This window comes from Mustelus asterias, chromosome 3 (genome assembly GCF_964213995.1).
Source record: "Mustelus asterias chromosome 3, sMusAst1.hap1.1, whole genome shotgun sequence".
Lineage (NCBI taxonomy): Eukaryota > Metazoa > Chordata > Chondrichthyes > Carcharhiniformes > Triakidae > Mustelus > Mustelus asterias.
In genome coordinates, this window is record NC_135803.1 from 70,291,236 (window position 1) to 70,306,148 (window position 14,913).

Consider the following 14,913-nt stretch of genomic DNA (forward strand, 5'->3'; position numbering starts at 1 on the left):
CCTTCTTAATCCTTTTTAACTTAAGTGAGAACAGCCCCATTAATCTTTTCTGTATGACAAAATCTAAGCTCTGATTCTTAGAACGCTTTCTGAGGCTCCACTACCTCTCCAGAAAATGTTTTATATAGTTTGCTATGAAGACTGTAGCAAAGTGTGTTGAGGATGAATGGAATGGTTTATTGTTGGAATTTTCACCCACCTTTTTATTTGCACTTGATGTCTTCTGCATTCAAATTATCCTTAGTCAGATAATAGACTCATACAGCACATAAGGAGGCCACTGATTAAGTAAGATCATGATGTCCATGGTGATCCTTTGCAAGGGTTATCCAATTAGTCCCCCTTCACTGCTCTTTCCCCTGTAAGTGACTATTGAATCTGCTGTTCCACTCTCTCTGGCAGTGTATTCCAGATCATAAAAACACGCTGCCTAAAAAATATTCTCCTCATTTCCCCTCTAGTCATTATCTTCAATCTGTGATTTCTAGTCCTCCTGCCTCTGGAAATAATTGCTCCCAATCTGCATGTATCTCCCTGTGTCTGCATGGGTTTCCTCTGGTTTTCCTCCAGTTTCCTCCCACAGTCCAAAGATGTGCAGGTTAGTTGGATTGGCCGAGCAGGGAAGGGGATGTGGTCTGTTACGAGCCATAGGGTGTCACCACATTGATGCTGCAGGATGACTTGGAAATCTGACATTTTGTATATCCTGACAATACTCTGAGAAAATGAGGAGAGGGTTTCTCTTGCAAAACATGCTTTGCATGTCATGTATGGTTAAATTGTTGCACTCCACAATCTGGGCAGAAGGAGGATGGGGGTGTGGGGCGGTGGTCAAGTCCCATTCCAGGTCTTGTGCACAAAATTCAAGGTTGACACTTCAATGAAGTATTGAGGAAGTGCTGCACTGTTGGAGATGCGTCCTATTGGATGAGATGTTAAACCCCACGTCTGCCCTCTCAGATAGATTTAAAAGATCTCCAGGCACTGGTTTGAAGCAAGTAGAGGAGTTATACCTGGTATCCTGGGAAATAACTAATCACTCAATCAACATCACAGGAATAGATTATCTAGTTTTCATCACATTGTTAGTTGTTCGAGCTTTCTGTGTGCAAGTTGGCTGCTGCATTTCTTACATTCCAACAGTGACTACATTTCAAATGTATTTCTTTGGCTACAATGTGCTTTGGAATATGCTGTAGTCATGAAAGATGCTGCATACATGCAAGGCTTGCCTTTCTTTTTTAATATTTTACACAGTGAGTTACTATGATATGGAATGCACTGCCTGAAATGGTGATGGAAGCAGATTCAATGCTAACTTTCAAAAGGAAATTGAATAGTTGAGAGGGAAAGTTTTGCATGGTTATACGGAGAGAGTTGGGCTGTAATTGTGTAGCTCTTTCAAAGGGCTGGCCCACTGAGGAGCAGTGCTAACCACTGTGCCACCCATGCTGTCCCAGTGGTTAGCAGTGCTGCCTCACAGTGCCAGGGACCTGGGTTCGATTCCCAGCTTGGGTCCCTGTCTGTGTGGAGTTTGCTTATTTTCCCCATGTCTGCATCGATTTCCTCTGGGTTTCCTCCCACAGTCCAAAAATGTGCGGGTTAGGTTGATTGACCATGCTAAATTGACCCTAGTGTTGGGGGTAGCAGCAGGGTAAATATGTGGGGTTACGGGATTAGGGCCTGGGTGGGATTATGGTCGGTGCAGATTCAATGGGCTGAATGGCCACCTTCTGCACTGTAGGGATTCTATGAATATATGTGGTCCATGTCCTAGAGTGTGATGCGATTGCTTTATTACCTGACTCCAAGACTTGCTTGATGATAATCCCTTTCACATTTGCACTAGAGGCAGGAAGCTCACTGGTTGCAAGATTGTTATCTCTTTGAACTGGCTGTGTACCTTATTAAAAGATAAAAATAAGTATATATGAAAAAAAACTCAGATGCAACTCACAAAAAAGTAGAGCAACATTTCACTGAAACAAAGGAATAACATTTGATTGAAACACTAGGGGTGAGTGGATTTTCCAGGCCTTCTCACTCCAATCACGAATGCTGTGGCCCGGAGAATCAGGCGTTGGCACAAAAACGGGTTTGCGCTGGGCATCAAAGCCAGCACGATTCTCCCAGCCCTGCCCATTGTCCATGAATGGGTTCCCGGCCAGAGAAAGCGGGAACCCAATAAATATTCAAATGGCCTCTTTACCATGTCACTAATGGGCTTCAGCCTCCCACTGTGTAACCACCCCTCCAGCTGGATCAGCAGCAGGCAGGTTTCACTACAGCTTTTCACAGTCATGGACTTGGTGCGTTGGATCCCAAGTATCCAGGGGGCACCACCAATCCCTCAGCAAAGAGGGTTATTCTCCCCCCGCCACACCATGCAGGCAGAGGGTGACCCCCACTTAGCCCCCCCCCTTCCCCTTCAGAATCCTCACTGAGGCCCCCTTTCTCCCTCAAAACCCCGAGGACGCCCTTCCCCCTCAGACCCCATACTCAGTCCCCCTTCAAGCCACATACCTTGGCAGTGCCCATAGTACACTGTCCCCTGGCACTATGGCACTCACATGGCCTAGCACCTTGGGCCCCAAAGGAACATCAAGGAGGTAGATCCAATGGACATTTACAATGGACACCCAATGGACATTTACCTTCGATTGATGCCAGGTGGCAGAGGAAAGGTCCCTCAGGGGTCCTGGGGGTTGAGTGGGTTCAAGCCCTGGGCAAGGAGTTGACCTCGTCATTCTCCCCTGGAATGGGGGTGTTGTGACTGGATTGCACCTTCTAGCCCTGGCAGACTTGAAGATCACTCCTGGAATGGTAATTTCAGGCAGCTCTATGACCAACATCTGCATTCCTGCCTTTCAGCTGTGAAAATTCTTAAGTAGCCAGGTTACTTTAATCTTCATGCCCCCAAGTCACCTTGCAGGATTTTAAGTCATTGCAGCACTCCATTCTGCAGCAGAGATTTCCTTTTCTCCCTGTCAGAAGCTGCAAGTGATAGCAGATCCTTTTGAAGTCCTCTTACAGAGAGATGTCAATTTCACTTGGGGGAGGGGCGGGGTTCCAGTCTACCCAGCTCTGCATTCAACCCTAATGTATGCACAGCTTTGATTTGAAGTTGCTGAGGCTTCCTAGCAAGTTGAATTATTTGAAACCCTCTCCATTCCAATGGAACCCTTTGATCTCTAGTAAATTTAACATCCAATGCCTTGAAAAAGATTCTGTTGACAGCTCAATGGATTTCTATCGTCCTCAAGCCACCTGTGTTTATTTTCATTTCCCTTCATGTTTGAATGGATCTCAAGTACCCCATTGATCCTGACTGCAATGTTGACAGAGTCCAAGCCTGCTTGACAACCTGTGATTTCTTCCAAACGATTTTAGTTTTCAAAAGAGGAAGTGAAACCACAGACTGTCAATCAGGCATAGCTTGCGGTTTGATTCAATATTTCACTTACATACCCAGTAATATTACACTGATAGACAGAGTAACTAACGTCTCACTGATACACAGAACATCTTACTGATACAGAGTAATATTTCATTGATATACAGAGTAACGTCTCACTGATACAGAGGAATTGAGATATTACTCTATTTGTCTTACTGACAAATAGAGTAATTTTTCATTTTTACAGAGAAGCCCCAGGAGCACATGAAAATAACTTTAAAATCCTAAATTCACAGCATTAGCTGGGATCCTGGGCACATCTCTGAAATGCATCAAAATCCTGCCACGTTGGAGACGGTGTCTTTTGTTCATTATGAGAAGCAGGATATGTCAGCAACTTCTTTTCAATAGCTTTTAGCAGCTCTGAATATGACTGTGTTCCTTTTTCAGTAGCTGCGGCTTCTCTCCGGTTTTTCAAAACTCAATCTCAGCTCTATTTCTGACACTATGTCATGAGCTCAAAGACTACAATGTTTCCAATGCAATGTCTTTATTGAACTAAATGTAACATGGCTCCCCACAGACAGTGCCTCATGGTAGTGGTCACATGACTATAGCAAGCCAGATAGGACATGTAGTAATGATTGCATTTCAAAACTCAAGCAGAGAGTTGTCTAATTCTGCAAATGCTGAAGACCTGGAGTCAGAGGGAGTGATGGGAAAGTTGTGTCAAATCCAGCAGCATATGGCCAGACCTCTAACACACATGGCATCCAGCTGCAGACACGCAGAAGGTTAAGTTTCATCCATGACTTGGAAGCTGCTTTTCAAGCTGGCCACGAGAACAAATTATTTGGGGGCTAGCTAAACTGTAACAGTCCCATTTAGAATCATAGATTCCTTACAGTACTAAAGGAGGCCATTGGGCCCATTGAGCCTGCACCGACAACAATTCCCACACACGCCCTATCCCCATAACCCCACGTATTTACTCTGCCAATCTTCCTGACACCAATGGGCAATTTAGCATGGCCAATCCACCAAACCCGTACATCTTTGGACTGTGGGAGGAAACTGGAGCACCCGGAGGAAACCCGCACAGATAGCCACCCGAGGCTGGAATTGAACTCGGGTCCCTGCCGCTGTGAGGCATCAGTATTAATCACTGTGCCACAGTGTTGCCCTATTTCCCAAAGACCTCTTCACAATGTCACTCTAAATGGCCCTACTGGAACTCTAGGTCACTTACCAGTTCTCTGAGGCATTCTGACAAAGTTTGCGTTCTCTGTTTTTCTCGCAATTCTTCCTTTCAATATAATTCCTGAAAAATGAAATAGTTATAATGTCTCATTGCTGGAAGAGGTTAAACCAAACATCCCAGGTTACTGTTAGATGCTCTCCTGTTACCAGCTCTCTCTTAAAAGTGGGTCAGTTGATAGTCCTTGAGTTTCTGACTTGGAAGGTTGCGCAATCTAGTACCAATGTAGGCCAATCCAGTGGTGGCAGGAGGAGGCCCTTTTATTGGCCATTAACGGGCAATTTGGGGTCTCAATCAGCCCTAGGCATGGTGGACCATCCAAAGCCTCCCATGCCATTGGTAAAATGCCAGTAGCTTCTGCCATGGTACCAAATGTTACGGCATGCATACCCCTCCCCACTTTGCTAGCCTACTTTTGGTTTTGAGAGGGAGGGTGGTGGTGGGGTGGGGAGTTGTCCCCTGAATATGGTGGGGCCACAAACAACTAGGGCTCTCAAAAGGAAATTTGGTAAGTGCCTGAAGAGGAAGAAGAAATGTAGGGCTATGGGGAAAAGTCGGGGAGTGAGACTAGCTGAGTGACTTTTGCAGAAATCCGGCACGGACAAGACAGTCTGAATAGGTGCCAACATTCTGAGTTAATGTGTATGTGTGCATCTCAGTGCCTGTTTTGTGTGTGTTTGTATGTATGTGTAAATGCCATGTGTGTGTAAATGCCATGTATGTGTGTGCACCTGTGAGACTCAATGTCATGTGTGTGTATGTAAATTCCATGTGCGTGGGTCTGTAAGACTCAATACCATGTGTGTGTGTGTGTGTGTGTGTGTGTGTCTGTGTATGTGTTTCTGTGATACTAAACGTCCTGGGGGCGAGCTTATCAAAAAAATTCTAAATGCCGAATGAGTGTGAAAACGGGAGAGAATTGCACCCATTTTTTCAGCAAGCTCTCAGGCAGAATTTTATGGCACTCAGTGCAAAACAGAGGCAAAGTGTGATTAACACCAGTAGAGGGAGTGGATGGAGTCTATTCACGCCAGAGGGTGCTATTGCACATGCGTCAATCTCTCAGTGTTCTGTGCAAGTGCAGACAGTACACTGAGAGATCTCATACTCCTCACCCCAGCCCGGTTATCATCCCCCCCACATGATTGCTGGTCTCTACCTCCCCCCCCCCCCCCCTCCGATCACTGGCCTCCACCCCCCCACCCCACTGATTGCTGCCCCAATGCCCCACATCCCCTTCCGGATGATCACACTCCCATTCCCCCCTCCATGCTCCTGGCCCGGTCGATCACCACCTCAGCAATCCCCAATTACAGAATGGGCTGCTCCCACACCCTACCCGCCTTCCCTTAGGCCCCACTCCTTTTAGGCCATATCCCTCCCCTTCAGGCCCCGTCCATTGGCGCTGCCCTATGCCTGGTGGGCAGTGCCAGGCTTCTCGGCTGGCACTGCCTAAGGGGCACTGTCCCATCTGCCACTGACCAGCTGGGGGGCCTCAATGGCCTCCAGTCCCACTGGCGGGGCCATCACATTAGTTCCCCATTGATGGGGACCATACGTGATCCTCGCCGATGGAGGTCCTCATCGGCAAGGCCGTTAAGGCAAGTGAACCCGGATGATTGTCCCGGGCTCATTAATAATATTTAAATACGAATTTAAATAATATAATCAGCCTCGCGCCCTTCAGGGGTATGAGGCTGATCATGCCAGCAATCCAGTGCCAGTAAGATCGTGAGAGGCAAGAAACTGGTTTTTCACCTCTCTCACGATCTTACCGGCTCGCCCCACCGATTGACTGGTGTGACGAACCAGTAAGATCACTCCCTGTGTGTGTGTGTCTCAGCATCTAGTGTGTGTATCTCTGAACCTGGTCTACTTGTGCACGCATGTATGTCTCAAGACCTGGTGTGCGGGAATGTGCACATGTGTGTGCGTGCGTGTGTCTCAGCTCTTGGTGTTGTTTATGTTGAACGGTCTGTTTAATGCTGTGACCCCTTTAGTGTGTTCTCTTACCTGGTATAACCTTGTTGTTGGTACACTTTGTGTCAGTGACGGGTGCACTGGCTGATGGCTCCTCAGGAGATTTCCGTTTCAGTGGCGGCTTTGCTGTTATCTGGTCAGAAGTCACTTTGGGAGCTTTCCTTCCTCGTTTCAGTTTATTGAAATCCAAATCTGTAAATTCCAAGCAACACAGTGATTCTTTTTATTTTCTTCCTATTAGTGTCTCTGGGTTTTGTTATGAATTATTCTGTCAAAATCTACTGGGATGGCCAATTCTGGTTCAACGTATTCCGGAAGGGTTGATCATGAGACATTCTAACTACGTGACAGCTGCTCATTTTATATCTGGTTACATGATCAAATCTTTATCCTATTCCCTTTGAAATTAAGTTTTAGCCTCTACCTTAATACTTACATGTGGTAAAGGATCTCATGATCTATTAATCCCTAATTCAAGAAACTTTCTCCCTCCCGCTTTGTTTCTTCCACTGAGAATCCTAGGTTTCCATTCCCTAATTACTCACTCACGCATGAGTGGAAATAATCTTTCACAATTTATTCACATTTCACTGACCCTTTTAACTGGTTGCTCTTCCCCTAGTACTGCTCCCACTTACCTACCACCTTGCTGTTGCACCCAGTTCTGCAGGAAATGCTGGATATTACTCCTGCCCCACTGCACTCTCTCCCTTCCTACTTGACCCCCAGTCCAATAACCAAATGCGTTTTTCTCTCCTCTATCTCTAGCCTTATCCATTTATGTCTATTTGTGGCATTAGTTGATATATCTTATTGCAGATGCTTCATGCATTCAGATAAAGAGCTTTTACTTTCACTTTTTTACTACTTTTCCCTGCATAGACCTTACTTGCTGAAGCACAATTACTATTAAACTTTCTGTCCCTTCCTCTTCCATTCTGTTCATTTTTACCTGCAATGTTACACTGTTCTATTGCCTCGACTTGCTCTTTGAATTTCTAAGTCTCTTTCATTCAAACCCCCCAACAAATCCCAATAAGCTATCCATAGCCCTGGTTATAAATTCACCAGGATATTGGTTCAAACCGGGTTAAAGAGGAGCTCCTCCTAATGTAACAACTAGCTCTTTTCTGAGTATTGATATCAGCACTCTGTGAATTGAAACCTCTCCTTCCCACACCATTCCGAGCCACACATTTAATTCTCTAATCTTCTTGACCTTATGCTAACTGGTGTGTGGCTCAGGTAACAATCCAGAAATGATTAACTGTGATGTTCTGCATTTTAATTTGGACCCTAGCTTTTCAAAATCTTTCAGTGGAACATCATTCTTAGTACTACGTCTCTGTTCCACAACAGAGTGGACAAAGGTTGGATTGTTGGATGCGGGCCTGATACCCACACAATCTTATCTCAATCCTGTAAAAATCCCAGACAATCCCAGACTATGATTCTATGACAATGTGAATGAGGATGGGTATCCCGGAATTGGGTTCCGGGTGTCATTTTTAAATCCTGTCTACCTCCATTCCAACACAGATACAGGAATAAAAATCTAGCCCATATACTGAGAGAGACAGAGAAGGATAAAGTGAAAAAGAGGTCTGGGTGCTGAGAGGGGGAAACAAACAGAAGAGATAGTCACTTATACACATTTTGTTTAATATATTCTCGCACACTGTCTTCCTCATGGGGAATAGTGGGGAAGTTTTGGCAGGCTGATTATCAACCTGTTGAATTTCATCATTAACACTCCTTCTGTGTCCAATAAGTCCTGGAGTGGGATCAGAACCAGAGGCTTCTGGCTCAGAGGCAAGAGCACTACTACTGAGCCACAAGAACTCCACAATGCTGACAGGCAGAAACAAGGGCAGATCAGAGCAAGGTGTGCGCAGAAGAGAGACAGGCAGGGGGAATAATGGTGAGAAAGACAGTGGCTGACAAAAAGAAAAAATGGGATGTTGTAGCCAGAGGAAAGAGACACAGAAGAAAGAAACAAAACTTCGGAGGCAGAGATGTCTGCACATGCATCTATACTCAGACAACCACTCTATCTAGAGTAAAAAGAGCCACACATAGAGAGAGAGACAGATTGGCAGACAGAAAGCAACAAAATAATTACATTTGAACTATTTCCCCCTCAGCTTCTGGTTGCACACTCTGCCCTGATAGAAATGAAAAGAGAGAGACAGACAGATCATTTCTAGGGGACAAAGAGGATAATTTTGGCTTTATGTGGTATTGTAAGCTGAGTGATTGTGCTGCCACAGTTTATATCTTACCGATTGAAATCAGGAAAGATATACAAAACAAACTATTATTGCTCTCTCACTCTCACCAGCTCGCACTGTCAAATAAAGGCAAACTCGACCTCTGGAAGAGGACTGAGACACAGAAACACATTCACAAAAACAGAAAATTGTTTCCGGTGTGCTCTGTGACAGATTTACATCAGCCGTGAATCTCCACCTACCTTTTGGAAAGCTGTGGTAAATGGGTTGGAGTTTGGGATACCGTTCCAGATTGTAATCTTTGAAGAGATTCTTCCAGAACTCCCCGATGGAGCCATTACTTTTCTCCAGGAGCCAGGTGAGGACAGTATACACTGCCTTGTTGCTGTCTTTCTGTTCTTTCAGTTGTAATGTTTCCTGTTGAAAATCAATTCTTAATTTATTATTAACGTGAAACCATTCAGGGAATTCAGGAGAAATAAGAGTTTGAGACTGGGTGACAGAAGGATAAAAACTGCCTCTTCAACTATTAATCATGTATAAAGCCAAACACATCCGCAAAGTGCAGGTCTTCTCGCTTTCACTCACACATCTTTCACATTTTCATTTGCAGCCTATTTTATACTCCTTGTGTGTTTCTCATTTTCTCTATTCCCTCTGTACTTTTTTCTGGCTTGCTCTCTCTTTCTCTCTCTTTCTTTCATGGTCTTCTCCTTTGGCACTCATTCTCTCTCACTCGCATTCTCCCACCTTCTCATTCTTCCTAGTGTTCTCTGGGGCTCTCCCTTTTCTCTTGTCCTTTCTCACATTCTCAATCTATTTCTCATGTTTCCTCTGTTTCCTTTTGCCTTTCACTATGACTCTCACATTCTCACGCTCTTTCTCTCCCTCACATTTTCCCCCTCTCTCAGGTTCCTTCACATTCTTTTTCTGTCGGTCACACTTTTGCATGTGTGCTCTTGTTGCTCACACTCCTTCTTCCAACAGTCAGGCATTCTCTTATTTTCTTAGGTTTCCTTTCTCTCACACGTTCTCACTTTCTGTCCATCCCATCCCTCCCACATGCATTCTCGCCCAAATTCCCACTTCCTTGCTCACATTTGCTGCCTCTCATATTCAGTCTCTCACGCTCTCTCTCTGCAGAGCTAAGCTGTGAAGTGAGGTTATGGTTAGCAGGGAAAATGGAGGCACAGATCTGTCACTGGAGGTCAATTAACCTCACTGCATGCCATCAATTTCTCACAGTCTCACATGAAAACCTGGATTAAGCAGCCAGGGATAACTAAACCAGATATGCAGCATTGGATGGAAATTGCTGTAAGCCTATGTTGTGAGCAGGAGGATAGACTGGGGCAACGGAACAGACAGCATAACTGGCACACATTAATGATTAAACTTGCTCCTGAGATTTCTGATGTTTCCAAGACATGAAAGTGACAGTCTGAATGGATAAATTTGTTCCATCATAGCCTTACTCTTAGCCTCACTACAGTTAGTGTTGCCCTAATCCAATGCCATGAAGCCTTATTGCTCGGTTGATTATGTGACCCATTCTAATACCTTGAATATTTGCTCTGTGATGACATCATGATCCACCAGTCCATGTAAAAAGGGGAAGAGATCGTCAATGGCCATAGAAATCTCAGTCCTGTTCACCTTCAGAATCTGTCTGAGATCCAATTCAGGAGCTTTGTCACAACCTGACATTCTGTGAATGAAACAAGGGAGTGTAAGCGATCAATGGAGATACGGTTCCAGAACAAAATGGAAAATGTATTGAGAGAAGGCAGGTCCTGACCCAGAGCCAGAAACTAGACCCAAACCAGGAGCAACTCCTGACCCAGAATCAGAAACTAGACCCAAACCAGAAGCAACTCCTGACCCAGAATCAGAAACTGGACCCAAACCAGGAGCAACTCCTGACCGAGAATCAGAAACTAGACCCAAACCAGAAGCAACTCCTGAACCAGAATCAGAAACTAGACCCAAACCAGAAGCAACTCCTGAACCAGAATCAGAAACTAGACCCAAACCAGAAGCAACTCCTGAACCAGAATCAGAAACTAGACCCAAACCAGGAGCAACTCCTGAACCAGAATCAGAAACTAGACCCAAACCAGGAGCAACTCCTAACCCAGAATCAGAAACTATACCCAAAGCAAGAGTAACTCCTGAACCAGAATCAGAAACTAGACCCAAACCAAGAGTAACTCCTGAACCAGAATCAGAAACTAGACCCAAACCAGGAGCAACTCCTGACCCAGAATCAGAAACTAGACCCAAACCAGGAGCAGGTCCTGAGTCAGAAACTATGGAGGCGATTCTCTGACCTCGCCGCATTGTTAGTAGACCATGTCGGTCCCAGAGAATAGTGTGTGGGTCTAAGAATCCATTTCACACCCAAAGCTAATGGCATGAAATGGATCGGCCCTGGAAAGGGCACGATACCGATTAGCATATTAAAAGTAGCATTTAAATATGTGTAGCACATTCATATCCTAGCCCACAGAATTCCCTGGCCTTCGGATGTGGTGCAATCGCAGCAAGAATCACTACTGGTCTCCACAAGTGGAAATCTGGCATGAGGGTCACATCGGGAAGAGCTGAGAGGCCATTGAAGCCCCCGAGGGGTTGGAGGCACGGTCAGGCAGTGCACATTGGATAGTGCCCACCTGGTAGGGACCAATTGGCACACTGGCCGTGCCCACCAGGCACAGTGTTCCAGGGGCAGTGCCAAAGTGGTGGGCCTGAATGGGGGCTATGATGGGGGCGGGGGGGGAGGGGGGGTGGCGGTGGTTCACGCAGAGCTGGATCATGTCAGGGGTCCTCATGGAGGGGACATGTTGGGGGTTGGGTGGGGGTACCCACCAGAAGGGCCCCGATGCCCCAATGCCGGTGACCAGTGTCGGGGAGTTGTTGGGCGATCATGCCTCCGATGAGGTGGAAGGGGTGTGTGGTGGAGTCCCGATATCTGTCGGGGGGGGGGGGGGGGGGGGGGGATGGGAGTAGGGAGGGGTCTCCCAGTGCACTGTGACAAAGGAGGGTCCTTGCACAATGGCACCTGAGCACTCTGAAGCCAGGCTCACTGGCATGTTTAGGACCCCCCTGTCCCAGTACTGGTGCCAAACTCCCAACTCTCCAAAAAAGTGACTGAGCGTGGGAGGATTGTGTTGTGACATGCACCTGAGAGACCGGAACAGATCGCTCCATTATTCTCGCCGTTATGACACTTAGACATTTTTTGGGAGAATTCCCCACAATACCTAAACCAGAACTTGTCCTGAAATCTGGATCAGAATCTAAGTCAAGACCAGAAACAGGACACGCATCTAAAGCTTGAATCAGATCTTGTTTGCAAGTTGGAATCAGAAATTTACTCAAATTGGGACCTGTACATGTTTAGGGTCAGAATCAGGGCCACTTCTGCAACCAGGGGCAGAACCAAAAAACAAACCATGACCAGAATCCAATCCAATGTATTCAAACCGGAAACAACTGAAAGGTCATAAGTAGAATTTATCGGCCTTGGACAGAGTTAGAGATTTCCTTACACAGTAGTGGAATCTTTGAATTAGAATCTTACGGCACAGGAGGAGGTCATTTTGTTAATCATACCCCTACCTGCTCTTTCAAAGAGCATCCAATCTAGTTCTACATCACAAATTCTCCCCCATAATCCTTCAACTGCATCATTTTAAGTGCATTTTCCATTGCTTTTGGAAAGTTTCTATGGAATGTGATTCCAGTACACTTTCAGGTAGTGTATTTCAAATCTTAACCCTCTAGTTCTTTTTCCAGTTATTTTAAATCTGTGACCTCTCATTACCAACTCGAATGAAGATCCAGTTTGAGCCTTCTTGCTCCTTCAAAAGCCCTCATAATTTTGAATATCTCTATCTCCCCTTAACTTTCTCTGTTCTAAGAAGAACAATCCCAGCATTCCAATCTCTCCACATGACTGAAGTTACATATTCCTGGTATCATTCTAATAAATTTTCCCTTGCAAAAATCTTGACATCCTTCCTAAAGTTTGATGCCCAGAACTACACACCATATTCCAGCTGAAGCCAGTGATTTATAAATGGTAATTACAATTTCTGTGTTTTTGTATCCTATACCCCTATTTACAAAGTCTTACCCCTTAGCTATGTACCTAAGTTACCACCATTCTTTTAATCCTATCTGCTTCAATTTTCTGAATAAGTCTGTTATGTTTATTAACTGCATTTTGAAAATCCATGTATACAACACCTACTATTCTACCTTCATTGCTCCTCTCTGTTATCTCATCAACTCAGATTTGGCAGATTTGCCTTTATAACAAATCCACAATTGTTGTCCCTTATTAAGCCTTGCTTTTCCACATGAAAATTAATTTTGTCCTTAGCAATGGACTCATGGAGTTTTACCCACCACTGAAATTGGACTGATAGGCCTGTGGGTATGACATTATCTTGCTCTCTCTCTCCCTTTTTAAAACAGCAGGATCACATTTTTAATCTTATTGCAAGTAGCCTGAACTCTTAGTAAAGAGAAGCCTCTTTGGTTGAGGGAACGATGCATGAGCTGTGACAAAGTGGACAATTTTACTATCCATGACAAATTTGGCCAACTCTAAAGAATACTTTGCATTTTTTGTGTGATTTCTCTCTCTCTCAATTAGTTATGGGAATCACCAGAGTTGGTTCGAGGAACTACTTTTATTCACCATCAAAATAACTTCATTGAATGGTGGTTTTCTCTACAAACTATAATGAAATTGAGTATCAGGAATATGATATACCAACGTCCCACGTTGCCATAGAACAAGGTTCAAGCCTGGAACTTTCCTGATCTGTGCTGCTGAGCACAGCCAGGAGTTGGTTAGCTCTATTGGCTGGACGGCTGACTTGTTAATGCAGAACGATGCCAACCACGTGGGTTCAATTCCCGTACCGGCTGAGGTTATTCATGAAGACCCTGCCTTCTTAACCTTACCCCTGGCCTGAGGTGTGGTGATCCTCAAGTTAAACTCACTAGGCCATTGGAGGAGCTTGAAAAAGAGGACCTCATTAATTAATTTGTTGGCTTTAGGATCTCTTATGGAAGGAGTCTCATCCATTTGGAATCTCCAAAAGACAGTCTTACTCATTGAGACCCCTTGTAAAGCATCCATTGGAAATCCATGAGGAGAGAATCTCACTCTTTCGAGCCTCTTCTAGATTAATCTTACCCATTCAGACCCCTATATACCGAATCCCATTTGTCAGGGCTGCATAGAGGAGAACTCTCATCTTTTGCCCTACTTCAAATTTGGTACATTTATGATGATGTGGAGATGCCGGCGTTGGACTGGGGTAAACACAGTAAGAAGTTTAACAACACCAGGTTAAAGTCCCACAAGTTTATTTGGTAGCAAAAGCATTGCTTGTACCTTTAAGACTTGATTAGTTGTAAGTATTCGCATTCCAACCATTATTCTCTAAATTGAGTTTGTGTCTTTATATGCCCTGTTTGTGAACAGAATTCCCACTCACCTGAAGAAGGAGCTTAAGGCTCCAAAAGCTTGTTGCTTTTGCTACCAAATAAACCTGTTGGACTTTAACCTGGTGTTGTTAAACTTCTTACATTTATGATGCACAACTTTACGTTAATTATTTTTGAACTTCTTTAATTAGCAAACATTGACGGGGTAACTCAAGTGTCGGCGAGTGCCATCCTATTTACCTTTCCTCAGTGTGAGGTCCATGTATCTCTTCCAGATGTGAAGAGGCACTCAGCACACTGATGTGGAACCTGTTGGGCTGATGGCTTCTGTATGACTGTGATTCAACAATGTTGGTCACTGGGTTCCACAAAATGCTATCTGCACAAGGCTACTTTCTCCTAAACCAACAGAGAAACCCCCTGAAAGAAAAGATGTGCTCCTCAACTCTGTTGTTCCAAATAGTGCATTCAACAGAAACAGAAAATGGCTTCATATACATTGGACTGACACACCTCTATCAAAAAGTGGTAGATTAGTTGATAATACATTAAAGTAACACACATTTCAATTTGATTACTTG

General features: G+C 44.7%; 2 protein-coding genes across 5 annotated transcripts in view; both read right to left on the reverse strand.

The window, feature by feature from the left end:
- Window positions 1-14,674, reverse strand: part of aire (autoimmune regulator) — a 47,074-nt gene extending 32,400 nt beyond the window's left edge. For all 4 annotated transcript variants that reach the window (XR_013497435.1, XM_078209144.1, XM_078209143.1 and 1 more), the window contains exons 1-6: window positions 14,573-14,674; window positions 10,427-10,574; window positions 9,109-9,283; window positions 6,669-6,827; window positions 4,647-4,718; window positions 1,802-1,903 (exon numbers count right to left, since the gene is read on the reverse strand). Coding sequence is in view for 3 of the 4 variants with exons in the window: in XM_078209144.1 (XP_078065270.1) it covers window positions 1,802-1,903; window positions 4,647-4,718; window positions 6,669-6,827; window positions 9,109-9,283; window positions 10,427-10,573 (655 nt within the window). In the remaining variant the exon portion in view is untranslated. The remainder of the gene's footprint in view (window positions 1-1,801; window positions 1,904-4,646; window positions 4,719-6,668; window positions 6,828-9,108; window positions 9,284-10,426; window positions 10,575-14,572) is intronic.
- LOC144491385 (nuclear body protein SP140-like protein) overlaps window positions 14,634-14,913 on the reverse strand; it is an 85,654-nt gene continuing 85,374 nt past the window's right edge. Inside the window, exon 21 of the mRNA XM_078209135.1 lies at window positions 14,634-14,752. The gene's annotated coding sequence lies outside the window, so the exon portion shown is untranslated. The remainder of the gene's footprint in view (window positions 14,753-14,913) is intronic.